At 48.0% G+C, this 26,104-nt stretch overlaps 2 protein-coding genes across 3 annotated transcripts in view; both read left to right on the plus strand.

Moving 5' to 3' along the window:
• The first annotated feature begins 340 nt into the window (after positions 1–340).
• HTR1D (5-hydroxytryptamine receptor 1D) lies at positions 341–10,838 on the plus strand. Its single transcript, XM_038161171.1, has 2 exons — positions 341–972; positions 7,908–10,838. Exon 2 carries the CDS (start codon positions 9,008–9,010, stop codon positions 10,142–10,144), a length of 1,137 nt encoding a protein of 378 aa, XP_038017099.1. The 5' UTR covers positions 341–972; positions 7,908–9,007; the 3' UTR covers positions 10,145–10,838.
• Positions 10,839–16,559: 5,721 nt separating this feature from the next.
• The window catches only part of LUZP1 (leucine zipper protein 1), a 29,176-nt gene continuing 19,631 nt past the window's right edge, over positions 16,560–26,104 (plus strand). Inside the window, exon 1 of one of the 2 annotated variants that reach the window (XM_038160663.1) lies at positions 16,560–16,707. The gene's annotated coding sequence lies outside the window, so the exon portion shown is untranslated. Of the gene's footprint in view, positions 16,708–22,435; positions 22,971–26,104 lie in introns of those variants that run through there. The other variant, XM_038160664.1, reaches the window with a different exon arrangement.

Below are 26,104 nucleotides of genomic sequence, written 5' to 3' on the forward strand. Positions count from 1 at the left end.
AGGGAGGATGACTTTTTTGAGACCAAGTTGAGGGCAGCTACAGCAGACGTTCAGGGTTCAGGGTCAAAAATAATTTACTGAGACACCATGGTGGAGAGGGCAGAGCCTGGCTATCAACAGTATTAAGTGTGCAAAAATCATGAGATTATCTGTATTTTGAAAGTAATCCAATATGTAAATTAGCTGCCAGAGGAAAATGGAGACAGCTGGCAATGGCTAATTTAGAATCTATTTAAGGCCAAATGATGCTGCAAAGGGGCTGTGGCTTAAGCATTTCTGTTTCAAGACCTTGGAATCTGAATTACTTTTATGTTAAAGTTTTGTCTAGTGTGAACATAGTTACTGCTTCTTCGGGAAAAAAAAAAAAAGGAAAAGAAAAAAAATAACATTCATTTCTAGTCATCATCTAAAACTGGTAAAATCCACTAACTGCATAGCTTAAAAATGCTGGAATTAACACTGGGGCTCTTAGGTTTGGAAGCAGGAGGGCTGTGCTGAGAGGGTGTGCAAGCCCCAGGTCGGAGTCCAGCTGAAGCAGCACTCGGGTCGAGCCCATCCAGAGGAGCTCCGAGCCGCTCTCCATCCTTGGCCACCCCGGGGCCTCCCCAGCCGCTCTGCTCATCGCCGCTGCCCTGAGCTATCGATCCTCGCATCGCCCGGAGCGGTGCGAGGCTCCCCGAGCCCGCAGCCCCGCAGCCCCGGGCACGGCCCGGCTGGCGCAGCGCGCTCCGGCGCGGGGAAGCCCCGGGAAGGGACCGCGGCCCCGGGCAGCGCTGGGCCGGAGGGACCCTCCCTGCCCGACCCTCGGGGGGCAGAGCCCCGAGCTCCGAGCGAGCCGCAGGCACGCTGCCGAGCGGAGCGGAGGAGCGGAGCGGGACGCGCAGCGCGGGCGCGACGAGCCCGGCCGGGGCCGCCGGTGTTTCGGGGGGACGCTGCCGGAGCCGGGCGAGAACGGGACGGCGGGGACGGCGGGTGAGTGCTGGCGAACGGGGCGATGCCGGGGCGCTGCCGACGGGGCGGGCGCTCGGCCCCGGCTGAAGTTGCGCCCGGGGTCGGAGCGCGGGGGGCTTCGCCACGGCGGCCGCGGAAAAAGCCCAGGGAGCGCCGGCGGAGGAGGGAGAACGGGAGGCGGGGGTCGGGAGGCCGGGGCCTGCGGCTGCATCGCCCCGGGATCGGCGGCATCGCCCCGGGATCGGCGGCGTCGCCCCGGCTCTGCGGGCGCCGGTGGATGGGGCGGGCAGAGCCCCGTGGCGGCATCGCCCTGCGGAGAGCGGGGACCCCGCGGCGCCGGACACGGGCATCACGGAATTACGGGATGGTTTGGGTGGAAAGGGACCTGTAGAGGTCACCTAGTCCGTCCTCCCAGCCACCAGATGCATCTTCAACCAAATCAGGTTGTTCAGAGCCACGTCCAACCTGACCTTGAGTGTTTCGAGCCGCAGCCTCTCCGGGCAGCCTGCAGTGACCCTGTGTGCCGCGTGTCGGGGAGGGAAGCTCGCCTGGAAGGTGATTTAGAGCTTTAAATGCTTCTTGCAGGTCTCTTCCTCCAGGTGCAGGGTAATACTGTATAAATGAAGTGACCACTTTAGAAGTGTAATTTTATGTAGATTGCCCTGGGGAAAGCTTTTAGTTGCTTTAAGGGTTCTTCCATTATAATCCCACACCATCCTCGTTTGTATTCCACGAGTGACACAGCTGCCTGGTTTCTTCTTCACTCCTGCTTCGGGTAGGATGGTGGCCAAAGGTCACCTCTGATTAGCACTAGAGCAAAGCCAGGAGCTGCCACTGTGACACTGAACCCTCGGAATCCTCATCTATCCATGTCCCTGTACCTGCTTGGATGCAAGCCAGGCTTTTCAGGACAAAATGCTGTTTTCTCACGTGGAGCCAACGGGCCACCTGTCACCTGTTGCATCAGTGATGAATATGAGCCACTTTTGGGATGGGCTTTGGTCCTGCAGCAAAGAGCAGGACCCAGCCAAGCACGAGGACTGCCAGCGTTGCAGTCTGGTGTTTCCAGTGTACTGCGGGCAGCAGCGCATGAAACTGGAACGTGGACTTGAAGGAGAATAATGCTTCCCCAGAGAAACAGTCCCTTTCCCAGTTGTGAGCCTGATGTAAACCCCTAGAAAAGAAACTTCCTTTGCAAAATTAAGGGGACAACTGACTTTAGAGAGGTGGGATTCCTTTGCCAGAAATTGTAACTTCCTCCTTCTAGGAACTGCTGCCAATAGAGTGTTAAACAGATTGTTCCAGAAAGCAGTGGCTGGGGTCTATGGGGTTTCTCAAGGCAAATGTGCTTTTCCTTTTCATATTGTCTTAAAAGTTAAAGCAACATCATAACAAAGGATTTATGATGTATACCTTCCATGCTTCTAAAATATTAAAATTAGCAAATACCAAACAAATAGTCAATTTGTTGTTTTCCATGTTGCTTGTAATATTTTCTGGTTTTCACATTTACCCCCAGATCTGGTTGATCTCGGAGTAGCATTCTCACCAGTCATCAGTCATTCATTTTCTTCTGATGGATGACACTTGTGATGGGCTGGGAACAAGCACGTGCAGAGAATAATGAAATTTTTAAAAAAATCAAACCCAACTCTGCTGGTTTGCAGCTTCCTTAGAAATCTGGGAAATGTATTTATTGAGTTGAGATGTGTCAAAATGCAGGAAGATGTGAGGGGCCTGGCTACTATCAATGTCTTAACACAGAGTGAGAATGCTGGCAGTGTACTGTGCACACCTAAATGCAGAACTAAACTTAGTGACAAGTCTCAGTCACTTCTGGCATGTACACAGCAGGGCAATACTTGCTGTGTTGTAGTTGTTTGCCTGGATAGAACTGTCCTACATAGAGCTCTGAAGGAAACCACCCAGATACCAGAAGTCAGCATAAAAATTGACTGGATTTTCCTATGTCTTTTGAGTAAAGATTCCTTTCAGTTCCTTGGTGATGCACTCAGAGATCCATGTAAAGGAAGACATCCCTCAGTGTGCACACAAGCCATAATCCACCCCCCGTGATCCCCACAGGTGCAGTGCAGAACTCAGCCAAGCAGCTCCTTCCTGCCTGCTCCCAGCCTTCCCGTTCCTGACCCTGGATGAGCACAGAGATGTCGTGCAGAAGGAATTTGGATATTTTCCACTCTCTGAGCTCTGTGAAATTGGGATGGCTAGGAGAGTTGATTCTAAGCCAGAGGGAAAAAAAAACCCAAAACAGCATCATGGCCATGAAGACTAGGCTCAGCTTCTTTGCCAGGGCTGCTAGAGCTGAAGGGGAGTGCTACTTCAAAGGTTCAGGGACCAAAAGAACAAGCATTGTATGTCAGGGAACCCTGTGTCTGCACCCTAGAAAGTGAAGCTGAAGCAGAGGAGAACACCAAAGGTCAGAGTGCAGCAAGAGAGGAGGGCAGGGAACTGTTAGCGAGCAATGCTTAGAAAGCCAGAGGCACGTGGGAAATGCTCATGGGGCTGATGCCCCAGTCTGTCAAGAGGACATTCTGTGCTCTTCCCTGACACAGCCATGGGGAGTTTGTTCCTTGTGGTCATGCTCTGAAATGAGCCTGGGGGCTCTGCTGCCCCAATGACATCCACTGCCAGCTGTTACAGCTGTGTCATTCCTCAACAGTCCCTTCTTGAAAGCAACAAAAATTCCCTGTGTTCCTCTGCCCATGTGGAACACCACAGCACCACAATGCTGAGTCTTGAGCTAGTTCCAGACCTGAACTGTGATGCTCTGCAAAAGTTTTCACTCTCTTGGGTTTTTGTTCATCTTGGAGTTCAAAATTGGAGTTCATCAAGTTTACACTGAATTGCAGTAAAAAAATTCTGGTTTTCACCATTTTACATGGGGTAGACTAATTCACTTTACTTTCCTGGTGCTTTCTTGGTTATAGGAAATCACATCCAAAAGGATCATTTGATCTGTCCTTGTGACTTTCTGAGATGGAGATGTCAGTGTCCTTAAGCAATGCTTTGTTTCACTACTCTTACTATCTCCAAAGTTTTCCTAAGGGCTCAGTCTTCCTTGCTGTAGTTAAGTCTCTCTCCTTTCAGTGATATTAGTCACAGCCACAGGGAACAGACTATTCCTTCCTGTTCTGCAGGCTTCCATGCACAGAAAAACTGTTGAGCATCTCTCAGCTGTGCTCTTTAAACCCCAGCATTCCTGTTCCCATGCAGTTTATTCCTATACATTTTCTTTTCTGATGATTCCTGCTGCTTTCTTCTGATTTCTTGCTGTGTGGTCCGTATCTTCTTGGGAACAGTGCCCAGAGCTGAATGCCAGGCTGCCATTTGGCCTTGTCCAAAATGAACAGGACAAGATCTATCCAAGGCCTTATTCCCAGGCACACGCTTGCCAAGGTGTTTGCTGTTTTGCCCTGGTACAATGTCACTGGCTCTGCTGACAGTGCACATTGGTCCCACACTGAGCAGAGTTTTTTGCTGAGCTGGTTACTCTCCATCACACAACAGGGGAACTGCTCATTTCTACCTGAACTATCCACCTTGCACTTGTCCTTAAACTCAACTTTATGGCTGAGAGCTTTCCGGCCCCTGCTCCTGCCAAAGAACTTATTGGTAACATTTTGTAGTGGCTGTTTTCCCAATGTAGCATTTACCAGAATCCCTGCCCATTAAACCCCAGATTTTCTCTTTGATAAGTAATATCTAATTATAATGTGCAACAGCAATTGTAACTCGGTAATTATCAATGGGTTGGATAGCTAATGCATATTGGTGGTGTGTAAATAAAGGTAAGAGAGAAAAAAACCCCAATAATTTCTCAAAAGCTGAGTGAAAATAGGAGGTGGGGAGGAGAGAGGGAAGGTGTTAAACATTGCTAACATTTGCTTGCCAATTACTATAGTTGCTTATTTAAAATGAGAAATGTTTTGCCTATAGTTTCTCATATAGAATGCTGTTCTCCGTATCAAATGAACAAAAGAGAGACCTGATTTACTTGGAAATAGTCACAATGATCCTGGCAGATTAGGATCCAGCCATGCTGCATGAGCCGTGCTGGAGCGAACACTTGCAGAGTCAGGTACACTTTTCCAGAAACATGAACTCTTCTCTACCAGCTCCCCTCACTGGCAGTGAAGAGAGATGCTCAGCCCTAAAGGGCCCAGCTGCTGCAGGGCTTGGCCAGAAATTCTGATGCAAACAGAATTTTCCTAGAGTGTACCTTTGATTTTTCAGTGCAATACACTGCAGCATTGCCTGGTTTTCTCCCATGAGCTGCATCCAGGTTTGGTTATGACCTCTGGATGGGCACATTCCTAGAGCTAATTCTAAATGTATTTCATGTTGTTTGAACAGTGCTTTTGTCTTCAGGTTGGGCCCCATATGTACTCTATGATGCATGCTTGAGTCAGTTGTCCCAAATATGCAAGAACTTACTCAAAACTTGCTCCCTCTCTTAAGAAAAGGACCTTCAGAGGGATTCCTCTTGGCCAGAGTGCCACCTCCTGTCCTGCCTTCTGGCCACCTGCTGTTGGCTCTCACTGGAAGCAGCTTCACTGCTGATCACACTTTCAGCATTGCAGATTAGACCTGGTCTATTTAATGGACTCTAAATTTAAATGAAAAGTGAGAATAAGTTACAAAATGAATTTTCAGTAGTTTGCTGAACTTCAGCTCTGTTCTCAGCCATCCCTTTGCAATTCTCCAGCTTCAAGAGAAGAAAATTAATTCCTTAATTCCTCTAACTTTAGTGTGAACTTAAAGGAAACATGCAATTTACTAAAAGATATTTGATCTCATTTTCATTTTTTTTCCTGTTCTATTTAGTGAAAGAGTGAATTCTGTATTTTTATTTGAACATACCTCTTTTGTACACATTATTTATCCCGCTCCAGCCCAGCACTGCAGAGGTGCATTAAAGCCTTCTTGCAGCCCAGCATCCTCAGAAAGTGTGTCAGCTGCACCATGAAATCAGAGTCTGCAGAACTGCCCCACTCTCCAGTAATGGCTGTGCTCCAGACGGAACAGAATTGTGGTGGGACTTTGTTTACCCTTGGGATTGAGCACCTCTGGTTATCTGGGCAATCTCTGCAGCTCCACGCCCAGAGCCCACATGATGACACTTGGTCCTGAGGAGCTCCTGGTGCCACCCAGCCTTCTCCTGCCTGTCAGTGCTCCTGCCCTGGCACACCCGGTGCTCTGTTTTTCCTCAAAGAGACCCTCCCCTGCCACCTCGCCCTTGCTCTCTGAGTTTAACTGCAGAGAGTTAAAGTGCTCCAGCTGGGCATTGCGTGCCAGCGTGCTGTGCTGTGCACATCTCACTCTGGTTGGCCGTGACATCGCCTTCAATTTATTGCAGGAGCTTTGAAGTGAAAAAAGTCCCCACAGTCCATGGCCAAGAGCACCCGGTGAAGCCCATGGACCAAGCACAGTGGTGACGGAGCCAAGGCACCTGAGAGGATTCCCGTCCTGTGAAGTGTGACAATCCTGGGGACAAGCCTGATGACAAAGCTGCCGTGCCCTGCCGGCTGGGGCTGTCGGGCCGCTGCACTCAGCCGCCTGCAGGCTGCACTGCCACCCCACGCACCGACCCAGCCTGAGCCAGCCACACACGATGTTATCTTATCTGAGGTGATAACAGCACCAGCAGCAGGGAAACTTCCCTGCCTGACCATCCAGGGGCCGCTCTGGCAGCCATCCCCACACTCGCACAGGCACCCCGGTGTTGGGATCACCCCTGCTTTCCTCTCAGCTCAGCACAAGGTTTCCTGTGGCAGTCTCAGATGCTTTTAGGAGCTGCCATCTACAGGAACTCAGCCTGCAGCTGGCACTGCAGCTGTGCCCCGAGCTGCTGGCACTCAATGTGCTCCTCAACACCCAGGCTCTGCCCAGTGCTCTTCATGCTCCAGAGGCCACAGCCCAGGAGCTGTGAAAGGTGGCTGCTGGCCATGCTCTACAGGCTGTCATTAGATGTGCCCAGTACTTCTCTCCACCCTTTAGCACTATGAACCCAGGAAAAGATTCTGTGATTTCATTTTCATCACTGACTGGCTTGAAAGGGCACTTCCCAGCTGCTCTTGCCGTTTCAGGGCTGCCTTTTTCATTCTTCAAAGATTTGAGGGTATCTGCTGCATGCTGTGTGCAGCAGAAATGAAGAGCTGGGCGTTTTTAGGATCTGTTTTTCTTCTAAAGTCACTTCCTGTTGCTTGTTAGCAAATTCGTGTTAGAATCAAGGGGTGGATTTTTTTTTTCCTGCCCTGGCAGCACGTCCTTCTGCTCTCAGGAAACATGCTGGATGGCCACTTCCCACTCCTGGGCTCCGCTGTTTCAGGATTTGTAATGTCTATGTATTTCTGTTCTGCTTTCCTTAACAGGCAGTTATGTGCATGACCCTGTACTTGAAATAATTTAATGACTGCTTGTCATTTAATATTATTTTTCTTCAGTATCTGTAGTTTACACAAACTTAACTTATTTTTCTTTTTAACAGGAAAATAATTTACCTGTATTCATCATTCTTTTGTTGAGTAAAAGGTAACTTCATTGAAATGCTAAATTATTTGGAATATGTTCATTTTGTCTAGATGGTAACTCTTCCTGAGTACTGATAAATAATCATGTACAGATTTTGCTCAGTATCACAAAATGGCCATGAGGAAGGGATTTTCTCTTCCTAGAGAGAAAAAAAATCAAGAAAGTAATAGTCTAGTGTGAAATCCGAGACTTTTCTATGTCTCCTTATTAGAAAAGTACACCTCAAAAGAAAAAGGATGTCTGAAAATGTCTGACTCACAGAAGGTGGTTGTATATAAAAAAATCTAACACACCAAACTGAAAAGTGTTGCTTCTTATATCAGGATTCAGGAGCTTAAGAGAGGCTGTTTGAGTTCAAAGTGCTGATGTTTCATGTAGAATATTATGCTCCTCTTGCTCCACAGATTCCCAGCTGAGTGCTTGGATGGATGGCATGAATTGGTACCAGCGATGACTGAGAGAGGCTCTTCTCCTCCACGGCTGGGAGAAGGCTGGCCTGGTCATTGTCTCCTTGCAGAAGTTGGATGTTCCTCCTCCTACCCTCACAGCACTCTTCAAAGGCATTCCTGACCCACATTCAGGATCTCTTTCAAGAAGGGCTGGGCTGGCATGATGTGAGCGACATTCTGGTACTCATGGAAGTGAGTGAAATCTGTCTTAGGATGTTTCCTTCAGGTTTGTGAAGACTTCAGGAAATCCAGTCCTGGTGAATACAAGGAAAAGTATGGAAAGCCTGTAGATTGCATAGTGTGCTGTAATGTGCACCAGTGCATTGGGGTCTGGCACCCAGCGCCTGACTTCAGCATTTGGAGACTAATTGTTGAAGGGAAAACCTGAGCAGGCTGGAGAAATAAATGCAAATGGAGACCTGTGCTTGAAGAAGCCTTGATTTGCAAATCTGGGAGAAATTATGTTTACAGAGGGAATTCAGAAGCATTGTTTTATATGTTAGGTACTCTACTAATAAAGTGTCCCTTGTAAATACCAAAGACATGACACTCAGCTATTAGAGAGAAAAGGAAAATAATCTTGAGGGTTGCTTTGTCTCAAGCAAAGGGGCAACAACTGCATGCTCAGATGTTTCTTTTCCATCTCTTACCCTTCAGTATTGATTTATGCAACTTTGCAGAAGATTAGGTTAGAAAGGAGGTGTGAAAAAAAGATAATATAGAATTCTTTAGTTTTCTTCAAGATGAAAACCACCTGAATTCCCATCACATACAGTACTGATTTCATTGTTGCACACCAGACTCACATCTGGATGACATTTTGCTTTAACAGTGATGTAAGTGATGTGATGTGATGTGATGTGATGTGATGTGATGTGATGGAAAATCTTGCATAGGAGAGTACCTCATCTACTGCATCAGCTGAAGTTTTCAACAAGTTAATAATTCTTCAGTGTTCAACCAAAGTATGAAAAATTCTATTTCATCAACAAAAGTGAGCATCTTTCTCCATTGTCCCAGAAAGATTCCACTGGAAGGTGAAATCAGAGCAGAGGATGACTCAGTACAACCATTCAGCACAGTTCACTCTCCAGAGCTCAGCAAATAAATCATTAAATGTCACTGAAACACCTCTGTCTTGGGACGAAAGGACACTCTTTGGGCTGAAGATTTCACTGTCAATCCTTCTGTCTGTTATAACTTTGGCAACAATCCTTGCGAATGTTTTTGTCGTTATTACGATTTTTCTGACTAGAAAGCTCCACACACCTGCCAATTACCTCATTGGCTCTTTGGCAGTGACTGATCTTTTAGTGTCTGTGCTGGTGATGCCTGTCAGCATTGCTTACACTGTCACCCACACGTGGGCCTTTGGCCAGCTGCTGTGTGACATCTGGCTGTCTTCAGACATCACGTGCTGCACAGCCTCCATCCTGCACCTGTGTGTCATTGCCCTGGACAGGTACTGGGCCATCACAGACGCTCTGGAATACACCAAACGCCGCACTGCTGGCCGAGCAGCCCTCATGATTGCCGTGGTCTGGATGATATCTATCAGTATCTCTGTGCCACCGTTTTTCTGGAGGCAAGTGGAAGCTCACGAAGAAATTGCAAAGTGTGCTGTAAACACAGAGCAAATTTCCTACACGATTTATTCCACTTGTGGAGCTTTCTACATCCCAACCGTGCTCCTCCTGATATTGTATGGGAGAATTTATGTAGCAGCTCGATCCAGGATTCTGAAGCCACCCTCGTTATATGGGAAACGTTTTACTACTGCACACCTGATCACTGGCTCTGCAGGGTCTTCCCTCTGCTCCATTAATGCCAGCCTCCATGAAGGGCATTCCCATTCAGGTGGATCCCCAATATTTCTCGGTCATGTTAAAATAAAACTTGCAGATAGTGCGCTGGAAAGGAAAAGAATTTCTGCTGCGAGAGAAAGGAAAGCTACCAAAACTTTAGGCATTATTCTGGGAGCTTTCATTTTCTGCTGGCTGCCTTTTTTTGTCATATCCCTGGTCCTACCAATCTGCCAAGATGCCTGTTGGTTTCATCCCATCCTACTGGACTTTTTTACCTGGTTGGGTTACCTAAATTCATTAATCAATCCAGTCATTTATACAGCTTTTAATGAAGAATTTAAACAGGCTTTCCAAAAAGTAATACTTTTCAAAAAGTGTTCCTCTTGAGACTCTCCTCCTGTGTAACTGACCCTCGTGCAATCTCACAGCCTACCTGAAACTTTCCATGCTTTTATTCCTAAGAAACTGAGTGGTAATTGCCATCTCTGCTGCTACCCTGTTCTGTGCATGTAACTGGGAATTTCTTGCTAATTTGATACTTTCTGTCTGGGATTGTACATGCCACAACAGAACTTGTCCGTGGTCTCTGCAGTGATCATGTGTGTATATAACATCAATGACACATGAGATAAGCTTTGCAACAAGGCAAACTGCGTGAACCAGGGAGTTTGTCTAGTGGGATGAGGTGACACATTACCCTGATGGGAGGAAATTGTGTGTGTATTTACAAGACCTTAGTATTTCTGCTGTATATTATTAACCATTTATGTCAGCTGAGAGAGTTTCTAAGGACCAGGATCTGATACTTCTATTTCCTATGGCATGTATCTTACCCATGTGAAGCTGATAAAACCTGTAACTCTTTCAGAAGATGTGTGACACAGCCTGACTATAATCAGCAGCAGGGCAGAGCAGCATAGCACAGATGTAAGCTATGTGGATATTTCACAAATGCTGCATTTGAAGCTATGCTTTTGGTGAAGTGTAGAAAGGAGACAATTTAGTTGAAATAATTATTACACATTTTATCATTAATAGAACAGCCAGTGAAGAAATGCTACAAAATAAATAGCATGAAAATGATTGATCTTATATTTCTGTCATTTAACTTTTTTGCATGCATAAACTGAAACAGGAGAATATGGTTAGTGCCGGTGTGGAATGACTAGGACCTCATAAAATAGCCAGAAGTTTCACTCCTTGGTGACAAGATATGGGAAGTTAGGGGAGAACAAATGACATACTAAGGAAAACTTAGTAATTAAAGTTGTTGGGGTGGATGTGGCACCCCTGTCTCTGGAATTCTTTGAGTACTGGTCAAACAAACTGTGCTCAGGAATCACTGTCAGGACCCTCTGCTGGGGTCATTGAGAAGTCCCTTCTAACCTGCCCTTCTCTGCCTCTGGGATTATTTCCCTGATTGGCAGGTGGGAAGCTGGCACAGGGAGGTCTTGGATGAAGTCTCAGCCAAGAGAGCACACCAAGTGGTGCAGCCTAAAATTAGTGCAATGTTTTAGTCTCTGGGCATTTTACATCAGAAGTGTCATGTCTATACTGAATATGAGAGCCTCACATTGCTTTGAAAATCACCCCATCATCCTTCTGACCTCCCTGGCATCTCTCAGCCTGCCCCAGTTCATCTCCACCACCCACTGCTGCGGCCATCCCAACACACTCCCCCACAGTGCATGTCCACCCCAGCTTTCAGCCTCTCCTTTGCATTTGTAGCACAGCTTTGCAGCTTCTCCCTGTTGCTGGTGCCTCTGCTGAGGATGGACCATAAAGTGATGCCCCACATGCTGCAGAGTCAGAGTGAGCAGCTGTGTGGTCATGGAAGGGCAGTCCTCTCTCTCACTGAAGGCATTTAAGGCTGCTCTTTGGGACATGGCTCCTCCACCCTCCCAAAAGGGCGCTGATCTAGCTCTGTCCAGAGATTTGGATGGTGCCACTACAGCCACATCCACGCGGTGTCCTCCACAGTGTGTCCAGAGTGGCACTGCCAGTGCATCCTGAGCTGTGCTGCTGCATTGCCTGGGGACACGTGAGCTGACACAGGCCACAGCCCACAGGAGAAGGCTGGAGCCATAAACCAGTGTGGACAAATGAACTCCCACACCTGAGGCCAGTCCCTGGTACTGTTCAATGCGCTCTTATAGCAGCAGTCAACTTTTCATCTTCTGATGATGACAGTCAGAAATGTTCACCTTTGGGCCAGCTTGTGATAACTCTCAAGATCCCTGGGTGATTCACCTGCACAGTGTGAAACATAAAATTACAGATCATGGTCCTGGAAGGGCCTTTGAGAGGCTGGCTAGTCTGTTCCCTGCCTGTATCAACTGTGCTTTTGTTATCTTCCTGTATTTCCTACCCTTGAAGATTTCCAATTATGAGCAGAATGGCAAGATACAGCAAAGGAAGATGATCCACCACTCTTCTTTGACACTGTTTAATTCAAGAGTAAACAAAGTAGGCCCTTTCTTTGGTTAGATTATAGGTTAATTTTAAAAGGCACATGGTCTAATATTACACCATTCCTATTGTTAGTAAATATTTGATAGCATGCCTCAGTAATTTATATTGGAAAAAACAGTGATATGGAACTGGCAGATGAAAACACTTGCTAGAGATGATCATAAATAAAATAACACCCACAGCCTCTGAGTTGAAAGGAGGAGGCTCTCATGTCACAGAGATCAATGTCCATATTTACCATGTTTTACAATGCTCTGTGAATTGCAGTCCAGAGCACACAAATGTATTTCACAGAAGGTACATGAGGGCTGAGTGATATCTCAGTGCCTGTCCAGTGAAGCTCTTGCAATATTGAGCACAAAGGTAAGTTAAAACATGTTATGTTTGTATAGAAATACATATTGATATGTCCAATAAGATAGTTATTTCAATGATATTATAATATCAATATTATCAATTATTTCAATAACATTAGAATATCAGTTATTTCAATGATATTATAATATAATTCAATATAATATTTATTGAAAACAGAAGAAATAGCTAAATATATATCAAAGCATGTGTGTTCACTGCAGCACCCTGCATTTAAATTGCAATGCAGGTTATTACTACAACCAGGGAAGAGGATGATTGTCAGCAATGAGGAACCACCATGACATAAGACTGGCAGGACAATGAATGTGGAACATGATCACTCCTCCCGGGACAAACCTGAACCTTGCTACGTGAAAGAAGTATGGTCACTGAAAGCCTGTGGGTTGAAGCAATCCCACCGTGCTCACCAACCTGAAAACAGCTCCTTGTCAGGGGAGGACAAAGGAACAAATGCACAATAGGAACAAAATAACAATATGTAAGACTACTTAAGTATATGAAGCCCTATTGATGAACAGATCACATCTTCACAAGCAAACATGCCAAAAGTCCTCTTCCTGTTTTGTGTACATAATCAGTCTATGACATGATGGAAATGTTCTTGTAGAACACACTTTATAACACAGTGTCAGAATGCTTTCATTGACAATTATGATTTTTTACCACTCTGATATTCTAATGCAAAAGGTACTTTGGTGTTCTGAAGATATGATGCTTTGTATTTTCCTGTCTATTGCATAGCAGTTAATGATGGATAGACAATTTCAAATTTTGGACTACCATGGAAACTACTCAGTACCCTGCTTTTCTTTTTTGAGTTCACAACTCCCTCTGCAGTAAACCTTGCAAGTCCTTGAACAAATGTTAAGAGAGACAGCTGTAGCTATGGTGCCAATCTTGAAATTATATTGGCAAGCACTCTTGGCATCCTTAAATGCACCCCTTCTGGCCCCATGTGGAGACCTAATTTAACTGACATTTTTATGATGTCTGCTCCAGGAAAACGTGAAACATCCCCTCAAACCAGCTGAATTTAATGACATTATTTCCATTACCTAGTTTGCAAGATTGAAATGAGACTTGTGTAGAAGAATCAGTAGTGGAGATGTCTGATGTATTCAGACCAACCTTACCCACAGTGTGTGTAAATCCTGTTTATTATTTCCAGCAATTGCCACTCCCCATCCTGGTGTTCTCCTGGTGTGTCAGGTTCTGGCTCCTTACGCAGCTGGTGAAGATATGAAAACCCTTGGTTTGAGGAGATGGTGTTCTCACCGGACTGCATATGCTTTCTGACTGAGAGGAAGATGGCAGCAGTACAAACTAACAAGACACCAGCCCATTTCTGATGTGCTGCAGGCTTCTCAGTGCCTTTGTTACCACACCTTGACATGGCTGCGGGCTTCTGTTGGGGCTCACGGTGGCACCTAGCTGATTCTAGGAACAAGAAACAGTCGTACACACAAAACCCCAAACCCAACAAAACTTAGATTGCCATGTAGACTGCTGATAATGAAGTGAGACTAGCGAGCCATGCAGCATTTCTGTCCACACAAGCATGCTTCTGTTTCTCCTTCCCTGCTAGCTGTGTTTAATACTGTCCCTAAACTCTGTGTGGCTTCTAGCACAACCAAGGCTCCAGCTCTGTCAGGAGCTGCTAGAAATTAATTAAACAAATATCAGGATCTTATAATGACTCTGATCTTCTAAATACTTAAAACCTGAACACCTGGAATCAGGAAATAACAGGAGAATGTCCATTTCTAATGTGCAGAGAGAAGCAAGAATCACTGGTTTAGAAAATGTGGGCTAATTCAACTCACTAGAAGCAGAGAAGTATTGACTCTGAGTTAGTTGTCTGCCAGTTTGATAAACTAAACAAATGCCAGAACTGGTGCAGAAGAAGCAGCACAGACACACACAAGTAATTTTAGGAGGGATATACAACTGCATGTATCATCAGCAGCAAGATCAACTCAGACACCTCACTTAAATTCACCAGACAAACAGAGGGAGTACAGAATAGCAAGAATACCTGAAGAGTCAGTTCAGGGACCTCATGAACAGGAAGATGACTCAGATAGACATTTTTAATAACCACAGAGAAATCTGTTCTCTGTAAGTTTGGCTAATCCCTTTTGAATCTCATGCCTCTGGTGTTCATGGCATCCTAGAGCCATCCACTTCTCACATTATCAAGCTGTGCATAAGATGCATGAGTTACTTTTATTTGTTTAAAGCTACTACACCCATATGGATCCTCTGTTGTCAGACACACAGACATCTTCTGCTGCTTCCCCATATCATTTGTGATTTTATTGTGTTTGTCATCTTTCCTTGCCCATCATCTCTGGTCACACCTGCCCACATTACTTACACCCCACTCCCTTGGAACTATGCAGCCTCTCTATCAACCATTGCGGGGACATCTGGGGGAAAAGTTTTCTACCGGTGGTGCTGGTAGAAACCCTGCTTTGGGTTTTGGAAACCCAGCACCCATGCTTCCAATCCAAGAGATAAGCATTGCAACCATGCCTCAGGCTTTGTGCAGTAGTGCAAACAAGAGCAAATGCTCACTGAGGACTGAGAGACACTCCTCAGCCTCCTGTGCCACCAGATGCCAGCAGCACCGGCACAGTGAACTGAACTGCTGCTGGAGGGAAAGCACAAGGTGTGAGGTAAAGTCCTGACCCACCCAGCGTGAGTGATGGAGGGAGGTGATGGGAAACAAACTGAGCTGAGCTGATAAAGGAGGAGAAAGAAGCCCCTCAGCAAGGGGCCAACCGAACCAGCTGCTGGCTGGGGTCTGCAGTGTGAGGAAGAGAGTGAATGGAAACCCAGGAAATGATAAATGTCAAATCTCCGGGTCCAAGTGAGAGACAGCCTGCCTACTCTGTGTCATGCAAAGCAGCACGGCTGCAGCTGGTGGTACAGTGCCCGTGGCAGCAAGGGCTGCCACTGCCCAGACTGGTATTTCAAAGAAAAAAGCTTAGTGGTGTGAGGTTAGACACTCAGAAATTTCTGTCTAGGGAAAGGAAATGATGTAGAGGAAAACTAAAGAAGCTCTGGCCGCTCTAAGATAAAGGAATTTTTTAAAAAGTATTTTTGACGATGGGGACTTAGTGCAGTCAGTGGAAGCTGCAGACAAAAGTGCAGAAAGGGACAAGTGGAATGAGGGAGGTCACAAGGTGAGGAGGTAGCTCCCCTTTTTCCCCAGATGTCCCCACAATGGCCAGTAGTTCCGAGCCTGTCACGTCTCGCTGCCTGGCCGGGAGGCTGGAACTGCTCTCCGGCCTCTGACCACGTCTGCTGGGGACTCAGCTGGGCAAGGGCAGCGCGATGCTGTGCAGAGCCCCGGGCAGCTCCCGGCGTCCTTCACCGTGTCCCCGCAGTCCCGGGGCTCTGCTCACCGCTCAGCTTCACCGGGAGCAACTTTTCCCGGTTCGTGTTCGGGGAGATCTCTTGTCTCTCATCCCATCTCGGCGTCCCCGGGCTGCAGAGACCAGAGGTGGAACCAACCACATCTGGATTGACCACCAAGTCCCAAACTCTCCAAGAGATGGCACTAAAGGGGGGATGCGGCGGGAGGGGAGGACAAAACCTCGCTGTGCCACCCGGCTGGGGCTCTGCCCTGCTTCGAACGAGCCGGGACCGGCACCGCCTGCTCCGACACCAAACTCCGAGGCAGCGGCAGCCCCGGAGAAGGGGATGTCCTTCCGAAGCACGAACCCACCGTGAAAGCAGCCGTGGCAGCGCCTCCGCTGCGCCCAGCCGCGACACCAACCCCGCCCCGCTCCGCACCGGGGCCTTGCGGAAACTTTCCCCTCCCTGCCCCAAGCGCCCTCCGGCCCCCCCAAAATGGCGGCCGGGGCCTCTCCGCCCTCTCAGGGCCGGGGGCGGGCGCCGCGGAGCCGCTCGGCGGCCGGGCCGGGCCGCCAGCCCCCGCCCGCTGCCGTGACGTCAAGCACCGCCCGGTACCGCGTCCCTCCCCTCATTGTCAGCGCCCGCACCCGCCGCCCGAGCCCCGGAGCCCCTCGCGGGCTGCGGCTGCCCAAGCCCGGGCTGGGAGGGCGCGAAGCCTGGCCGCTCCTGCTGCCCAGGTAGGCAGAGGTGGGCGATGAAGGGGCGGAGGGCGGGGGGTGCCGCAGACCGGCGGGGCGGGGAGGAATTTGAGGCATCCGCTTTGTCTTTGACCGCCGCCGCCTTTCCCGTCCCTTCCCGTGCGGGCGAGCGGGTGCCTCAGGGCCGGGTCGCCCGCGGCGGCGGCGGGGACCCCCTGCGGGAGAGCCGGCCCTGAGGCGCCCGCCGGGGCCTCGGCTCCCGCTCGGAAATGGAGCCGCCGTCGGGCTCCTTCCGACGGGACCGGAACAGCCGCTTTCCTGAGCGGAGATCGGCCCCGTCCCCGCCCGGGAAGGGCACGGTCCCACCGGTCCTCGCAGTAGCGAGCTGCCCGCAAGGAAGTTCCTAAACCCATTGGCTGGGGCTTGGTTGAGATTTTGGAGGTTTCCAGGCGCTTAACGCGTTTTCTGTGGATAACCATTTTTTTTTCCTTGCTGCAGCCGCATACTCCCTTTCCTGTTGCTTATTTTTCCTGAATTCCCCCTTCTTTCCTAGCCCGCCCACGTTTATAGTATAATTAATAACGTTCTTTTATATACATGCTTTTCTGATGCTCTGACTTTGTTAATCACTTCAGTCTTCTTTGCTCCCCCGTCGCGAGGGAATTAATTGTGGAACTTTTCTTTGCCTCTTTCGGGAATATCTGAAACTTCCCTCATTTGGCTTTGTCAGGTGTCCCATGTGCTGGCATGTGAAGCCAGTGGCACAGCAAACCTTTGCTTGTTGTCCTTGGTGATTGTGCTTTCATTGCGTATCTGCATTTTCCCCCTTTGTAATGCTACATCTGAAGCCTTTAAACCAGTTAAACGCAAGTTAAAGTTACCATCCCACCTAACCAGCACATTTGAGTTAGGTGCGGTGGGGTTAGGTTGAACTGGAGCGTAAATTCTGCTAAAATGTTCCACAAAAATCGGGGGAAGGAGTGCTCATCGCTGCCGCGTGTGTTGGGGTTGTCGCTTATCGAGTCTCTCGCCGAGAGCCGCTGGGGTGGGTGAGCGCCTCTCACCACAGTGATGACAGTGGGAAGGGGGATTTTTACAACCTGGAGTCGTCTGTGGCATTCCGTGTTTAGAGGGAAAAAATGCAGTAACTTCCCACATGCCTACAGCCTCATGGCAGAGGTATGCATCTGCTGACCTGCAGCACGCTGGGGGGAGGCGTCGTTCCCCAGTGTTACAGTCTGTGCGAGGACGGAACCAGCAGCTCTGTGCCCTGGTCACTTTGTGCAGCCAGTAGCCAGCTGGCATATTTCGGCAGGGACAGCGTGCTCTGTGGCTGGTTTGCATCTGCGGCACTTGCAGGAGTGTAATTCCTCCATTGTATGGGCTCTGCAGCAGTAAGGACCGCACAAAACAGCCGGCAGCGCCTGCCAGGCTGACACCCCACCCTGGGGCTCCAGGACCCCCAAGGGACCCCTCCTGGGCATGGGACCCCTCACCGGCAAAGTGCCGGCACGCCTGGGCTGCGCAGGGCAGCCAGCCCTCTGTAGCACTGCGAGGAGGAGGAGGAGGACACCGAGAGCTGATTGATGTGTTTCTTTTGGATATGTGTCTGAAAGTTCCTGGGGGAAGGAAGGAGTTGGGGTAAAGAGAGTGTGGGAGAGCAGCACAATTCAAGAGTAATCAGGTCCCCATTAACTAACCCCTGCCTCTCCCAATCTAAGCAGTTCTTCAACCTCAGCTTCCTCATAATACCATGAAGTAGTAAAGTTTCTGCGCTCCAGTACAGGCCAATCTGGCCAATGCTGACTTCCTAAGAAGTAGAAAGAAGTTACAAGAGTGTAGGCTTTTCGCTAGCCTTCTGGCTGACTCTGTGTTCTGAAAATTGCCCAACTGAGAGGAAGTTACTGATTTTCTTTATTTAATATGAGGCTAGGAATTGTAGGCAAAAATAACTCGTGTTAAAAAAGAGAACTCTCAAATGTGGCTGTTACAAAAATGATAATATTTTAAAGCCCAGTATGCCTTGCAATCTAGGCCACGTTATTTTGTATGTTCAAATGGGTTGGTGATTACATCTTTGAGCATGCCCTTACCAGAGTATTGTACCCAGGGAGTCTGAGGCTGTGCATGTCCTCCATGAGAGTTTCCTTCCCACCGTGGGCTGCAGTTGGTGAGGAACCAGAGGCCTCCTTCCTCATGGGAGTTTTTCAGAAAGTATGGCTGGTGTTATTGAGCGAAATGACAAAGAAGGACAATTTTGATACAATTGTTACACTAAAATGAAGCGTATAATCTCCCACAAGGGTGATGATTTGTAGCAGTAATATGTTTTACACTAACTAGTGGACTGCAGATCATGGGAGCCCTTAAAACGTGTTGGAATGGAGAACCTTTGTTGTGATGGTTATGGCATGGCTCCATACATCTTCACACGTCTAAGGCCTGCTGTACAGACTTTTTGCCTTGGGTAATGCTCGTATTTGCACAGATGAAGTAGAAAGCATGAATGTTTTCAAATACTTGGGGGCAGCTGATGAGCAGGTGTTGCTTGCTAGCACTTCTTGCATTCCCAAAGCTGGTGGTTGGCTTTGTCTTTCCATACTGTTATTCTCTCTCTGCTTTCAATGGGCTGAATCTTTGGAGTGCTTCAGTCTTTTAACTTGATCTCCTCCAAAGGTGTGATTAATCTCCCTGTCCAAGCTCCTCTGTTTGCCAGGGTAACAGGGGCTGGCAGCCTTCTCCTGGTGGTAACTGCAGCCATTCACTGCACACACTGCGGACAGTCACATCTCTGGATTTGAGGGTTTACAGCTGGTGACTGAGTCAGTTTGGTGGAAAACCCACAAACCATTTGCCCTTAACTGTCCAGATTTAGGAGCCTTCATAACCACCCTGACTGAGAAGGCATGCCAGGCATGCCATTCCTGTGAAGTCGGTGGGGTTTGGGTTGATTCAGCAGCCTGAAAACCAGTGTTTTTGAAATGATCAAATATAAAGTGTGGCATTGGATGTCAGCCATCAGCATGTGGCAATTTAGGCCTTAATGCTTTTGTGTCTCTCGTGGTGTCTTAGGTTTTGGCAGTGATGCTTCCCTGCTGAGGCCCTAATCTGGGCAGATAAGGGTTTGTAAGGATGCCTCAGCCCTGTGTGCTTTAACCCTCACCAGGGTGGAGTAAGATATGCAGGTGCAACACACAGCTTTACCTAAGCGTGACGGCAGCACGCACAGAAGTGTGAATGCTGTGCACAGGCAGTTTCTGTTTCATTTTCTGTAAAAGAAAGCTGAGAATATGTTGTTGTGCAGAAAATGTGACATTTTTGTTCCCGAACATTTGAATTTCACATAGAAACACAGTCCAGAAAGGTGAATGCACTCTGTGAGTGATGGGCTGAAAGGAGAAGGGAGTGTTCAGAAAAAGAAGAGTTTTAATATTGTACTTAGCACTCAGCCTCCTCTGCAGCCTTGTCTCTTCTGCTAATAAAGCCCCTTAGGATCCACCCCAAGACCCCCAGGAATGAAATGTATCGCTTCCTTGCTTAGGAACAAAGTTGCCAATACACAGGTATCAAGTTTGAGAGCACATAAGCTGGTAAGTTTATTTCTCTGTGACCCTAGGTGGATGAGAGTGGCTGCTTGCTCTTGTCAAGTTGAAAGAGAGGTGGGTTTTCACATCCTCTCCAGTCATGGATCTGGGAAGAGCTACAGCAGTGCAGGTGGGCACTGTGCCTGGAGGAGGTGGGTTTGCCTTTCCCCTTGCCCTAACCACTTTCTCCTCCAAGTGCCCTTTCTAGCCCTACCCCAGCTGACAAAAACTCCATGCAGCCGTGTTCAGAGAGTTGATCTGGGTGAAAATTAACCATCAGGCTCCCCCCACTCCCTTTAGCCCTGCCAGATTCCCAGCCTGGCTGCAGGGCTGCTTTACTCTGGCCAAGGGAGGGGAACATGAGGCTAGAAGGAGGCAGGCACGGTGCAGGGCCACCTGAGAATGACTATAAAACTTAAATTTGAGGATCAGGTCCAAAGTCTGTGAGGTCACTTGTGCAGTAATAGCATCCCTTGAGCATCTAAGCATTGCTGTCTGTGTTGAGTTCTCTGTCACCACCATGTTTTCACAGTGAGTTTGGATGTGCTACCTTTGCAAAATTCCTGCTTGCACAAAGTGCTGCCCAGGTTTGGGCAGAGGAAGTAGAGACATTGTGTTTAGAGGACTTCAGTGGAAAATTTTCCACATTTATTAAGTCCCAATCTTTTTGGCCCTGTTTGTCAGAGCTCCATTGAATTGAGCAAACCTCAAATGTCCTCCTCACAAAGTAACTTCAGAGTCCTGTCATCTGGGCTCTGAGCAGCTCTACTGAACATGGGCCAGCAAAGTGCATGGGTCTCACGTGTGTAAACACTTTGTGTGAGCTGGAAACTTCCGTGTGGCTGCTCCTTGGCAGCATGATAGCTGTTATGCTGCCCTGCCCTGTGTGTCAGGGGACCAGCTGTCCACAGCCCAGCCATCCTCTCTGTCCTCCCTTGGCTGCAGGCGCATGCAGACTGGCCTGGTTCTGTGTCTGCTGCTGACAGGTGGGCTCCTGAGTGCTCCAGGATGAAGTAATGGGGGAACGTGCACTGTCAAGTGTGGACACTTCCTCATCACTCCTCCTTGCTGGTTTGTGGGGAATGTGGTGGTTTAGCTGCTTCAAGTCACAAAGGGGAAAGTGTAGGCTTTAACGATTTTTAATCAGGACTGGGTGGACAAGCCCCTGCATGTAAACATTTATAGTTCTGAATTTACTTAGCTAATTGGTTTTTAAGTCATAGTTTGACCTGCTGTACTGCCCAGGCCATAGTATCAAACCTTACTTAGTATTGAATTAACTCATTAACTCAGCCGGTTTTGAGGTTTGTGATTTCAACTTGCAAACTTGATGCCTGGAGGGGGGGGAGGGGGCGTTGATCTAAATAAGATTTTTTTTTTTTTTTTTTTGCCACAAAACCCCCATGTTCCTTGCTTTTATTTGTGATAGTTTGGCTCAGAAGTAGTAGGACTGATTTCATTCAGACCCCTTGCAAATAGTGTTGTGGCGATCCTTGATTGCGCGCTGCATGCCTCTGAGAAAGCAGAGCAGCAGGAGATGAGAACCAAGGCTTTCTTAGTCCTGGTAGGATTCGGCTTTGGTGGTTAATATTACAAAACCACTGGAGCTTGGGGCTCGTGTGTCAGGCTGCACAGTAGGAGAGGAAAGCATCTGTGGCTGTAGGCAGGTGATGTGAGAGGGCTGCCTGACCTGTGTCATGGCACAGCAGTCCTGCGGGGCAGCTGAGGAAGGTGCTTTCTGGTGACACACATCACCTCTGCTCCAGGACAGCAGCTCTCCCACTCTGGGAGCCAGTGGGCAACACGTAGCAGGTCACACCAGTGACTGCTCCCATCTCCCCTGAGGGTCCTGGAGCAGGTGACAGCAGGTACCCTGCACTGGAAGTGCAAGTGCCAGGGTAGGTAAAGGCGGTGTGGCAGCAAAAGAGGGAGCATGTTGCTGTCTGACGTGGCAGGGCCTGTGTTTCTCCTTCTCATGTAAGTGTTGCAGTGTTCTAATTGACCTCTAAAAATGGTAGAATGGTAGCTTCATCCTCAGCTGAAAATGTCTTTCTGCATGACTGATCACGATGAACATAAGCTCAAGCAACTCTTTAATTAGCTCAAGAATGTTTCTCTTTACCTTGAATGCTTGCTTTTCCCATTTTCCTCTGCTGCTGCATGCAGTGCAGTGCTTGCAGAAAGGCAGCTCTGGGTGGGCAGCAAGGGCTCCTGGCAGGGTGGTTCTGATGGTTGCTGTCGTCAGCCCTGCCACCCGTGCTGCATGCCGCACAGCTCTGCACAGATGGGAGTGACAGCTTTTGCTGCAGTGCTGCACCCTTCGTACGTGTTGCAGCAAAATCTGTCCGACACATTCATTCTCAGAACTGCGTTAATTAAAATTGCTTCTGTATGCATTATCTGGCTCTTAAGGCTCAGCACTGGTTTGTGTCTTCCCCACTGGATTGATTTGAAAATCACAGGATATGTTTCTGAGGCTGCAGAGGCTCCAAGGTTGTCTTGATCATCTGATTCCACTGCAGCACTTTCAGCTGCTGGTGCCTTTGAGGTGCCTGTGCCTCACGTGGGAGTGCAGTGGGTTACCTTAAAGGGAAAATCTGATGAAACTTCTTCAAGAACTTGTTGTTACATGTGATATCTTAGTGGAATTTACCGGAATAGAATGGAGATACCTGACCTAGGATCTGGAACAGAGCTGCAAAAACATTAACTTCTCAGGTAGTATGAATCATTTGGAAATTTGTCTGTTTTTACTGGAAAACAATAATTTCTGGATGATAATAAATAACTACTAGTACTGCTTTGTGGTGAGAATTTGAACTTGAAGCAATTGAGAATTCCTAATGAAGTCTCTCACTCTGCTGTCTGCATTCTATTCTGTATAGCTGCTCTTCAAGATTGTTTTTAATGTTGCTGAGTATGACTAATGTCCTTGCATAAAGGGTTCCTGTGTAACGTGGGTGTTGATGTTTCTGTGTGAGTTTTGGCTGTTAGTGTATTATAAACTGCCTGCATATGCTCTGAAATTCTCTGCATGTTACCTTCTATGCATTGGGCAGAGCATGGGAGCGAGGAGCCCAGTTTGGAATAGATCTTTTCCTTTTGTCTGTAACCACTGTCAGAGGGGCTGTGAAGGGAGCAGTGAGTATCAGCAGTGCTTTGGGAAAGCTGTGAAATTGTGTGTGTTTGAAGGTGACTGCAGGAACAATGCTGCAGTGGAGCATTACTGGCTGTGGAGGTGGGGAACTCTTTTCCAGCACTGATGGGAAGATGGGGAGGCTCTTTGGGGTGTACTCTCTGCAGAGCACAGACCACAAACAGGCTGCTGGTAGCTGGTGTGTAAGAGCTGGGCTGAGAGGCTGGCTGGAGGTGCAGACAGAGAGAAACAGCAACTGCTGAGTGCAGGGAAACAGCTGTGCCCTGCTGACTGTCTTGATTGCCAGGTGGCACTCCTTGGGTCTGGGTCACCTGCCCCTCATTTCCCTCCTGGAGTGGCAAGCCCCATTCTCTGGCTGCCTTACGACAGGGACACACTCCCAAATCCTTACACACAGATCATCTCCATTCACTTTTTCTCAGCTGCCTACGCTTTGAGCTGATTTGCAGAACAGGATGGATTTTCTCTCTTTTTTTTCCCCCCTTTTTTTCTTTTTTTAGTAATCTCTGCCTTGTGTGCCTCTAGTGACTGCTGCAGCTTCTGGGGCATGTGGCTGAGAGTTCAGCACAGTCCTTGCTTTGGAGCCCAGCTGTGTGTGAGCTGGTGAGGCACACAGAGCATCTCTCTCTGCAAAAGCAAGAATGGCAGCAGCAAGCTGGACAGGCTCAGCAGAGCAATGGCAGCATGGCAGTGAGTGCCTGTGAGGCAGATCAAGAGAAGGCTGTTCTTTTCTGCTCAGTACTGGTGAGATGCTGTCTGAAGTGTCATGAGGGTCAAGTAGATATTTCACTAGACCAGGTTGCCTAAAGCCCCACTCAACTTAACCTTGGACACTTCCAGGGATGGGGCATCCACAGCTTCTTTGGGTAACTTGTGCCAGTGACTCACAACCTTCACAGGGAAGAATTTCTTCCTAATATCCAATCTTAACCTACTCTATTAGTTTGAAACCAGTGCCCACATCCCATCACCACAGTGCATGGTAAAAAGTCTGTGTCTTTCTTATAAACTCTCTTTATATATTGAAAGGCCACTATAAGGTCTCCCCAGAGTCTTCTTTTCCAGACTGAAAACCCCAACTCTCTCAGCCCTTCTTCACTGAAGTATTACAGTCCTCGGCTCTTTTTTTGTGGCCTCTTGTGAACCCACTGTAGTCTTTCTGAGGACACCACAACTCCAGATGTAGTGCTCCAGGTGAGGTCTCATGAGAGCAGAGCAGGACAATCACTTCCCTTGACCTGCTGGCTATAATTTTTTTGATGCAGCCAAGGACCACTGTTGGCTTTCTAGGCTACAAGTACACATTTCTGGGTCATATCCAGGTTTTTGTCCACCAGTACCCCAAGTCTGTCTCTGCAGGGCTGCTCCCAATCCATTCATCCACCAGTCTGAACTGATGCTGGATATTGCCCCACTCCAGGTGCAGAAAGTGGCAGTGTAGTAAATTCTGACTGAACATAAAGGAAAATAATTTTCTCCCTGAGATTGTTCTGACAGGAAACAGGGCCTGAAGGGTTGGGGCATTTCTGACCCTGTAGACTTTCACAACTTAATGCAGTCCTGAGCAACCTGCTCCAGCTTTGGACACTAACCCTGTTTGAAATCAGGGCTAGACTGAGGTTAGCTTCCTCCCCTTACTGCTAACTAAGATCAGAGAGAAAATGTGAATTTCCTACTCTTTCCCTCCTCTGTAGAAAGGAGCAGCATGGGGGGAGAAGCAGTGTGGTCCTGTCTCAGTACAGCCACACCAGTGCTTCCTTCCTATGAAACATCCTTCCTTCCTTCAGTCCAGGGAGTACAAGGGGAAAAAAACACGTAAATAACAATGCAAGTGAGCACAGTCAGACAAGAAGAGTCCTGGAGGGGATCCTCTGCTGCCATTTTTGCTTCATGCTCTATTTCTCACTCTTCACTTCTTAAACATGCTGCAAGAAAAGCATATGCCCTCTTGGCTCTGATTTTCATTTAGGATAGGATTCAGATAAATTAATGCTTGGCATTAAGCCTACAGATTTTGTCATTAGCATCTTGTGCAATGCTTGCAGGAATACCTGTGCTCCAGGAGCAGTAGAATTTGTCTCTTGTCCATTAGTCGACAACTTTGGATTACCAGTGGACTTAAAAGCGAATGCAGGCTGCCCTGTAGACCTGCCTTGTTTAATACAAGGTAATTCAAGATTGTTGGTTTTCTAGCAGCATGAAATGGAGAATTTGGAACAAAGTTTTCCCGTGATAGTCATGAGTGGAGTGACATCTTTAACCCTTTCATGTCCTATCGACAAGAAGCTGGTGGGAGATGGAAGAACTTTGAAGTTGGTGATGTTGTTCAGCCTTGGAAGAAGTATGGCTCAGGACCTTCGTGATGGAAATCCTGTCCCACACTTCTGACTCCAAACAGCTTCTTAGCTGCCTGCTGAAGGAGGCAGCTGGGTGCTGGGGATGGTCTCTCTGGGAAGTTACAGCTGTTGTGCTGTTTCAGTGCTCTCCCTAGTCAAAGGAGACACTTTTCCCCAAGCAAATGGGGAATTACTCTGGCCCATTTTTGGAAAGAAGGAGCAGAGGCCAGGTGTCTCTCTGCTATCTCTTTCTGCATTCAGGAGAATCCCAACAGTGACTGCTGAATGCCCCAGCCAGTTACCAGACCTTGTACCTCTGGCTTATGGAGAATATCAGATGCCCTTGCAGCTCTTCCCAG

This window comes from Motacilla alba, chromosome 23, assembly GCF_015832195.1.
Source record: "Motacilla alba alba isolate MOTALB_02 chromosome 23, Motacilla_alba_V1.0_pri, whole genome shotgun sequence".
NCBI lineage: Eukaryota > Metazoa > Chordata > Aves > Passeriformes > Motacillidae > Motacilla > Motacilla alba.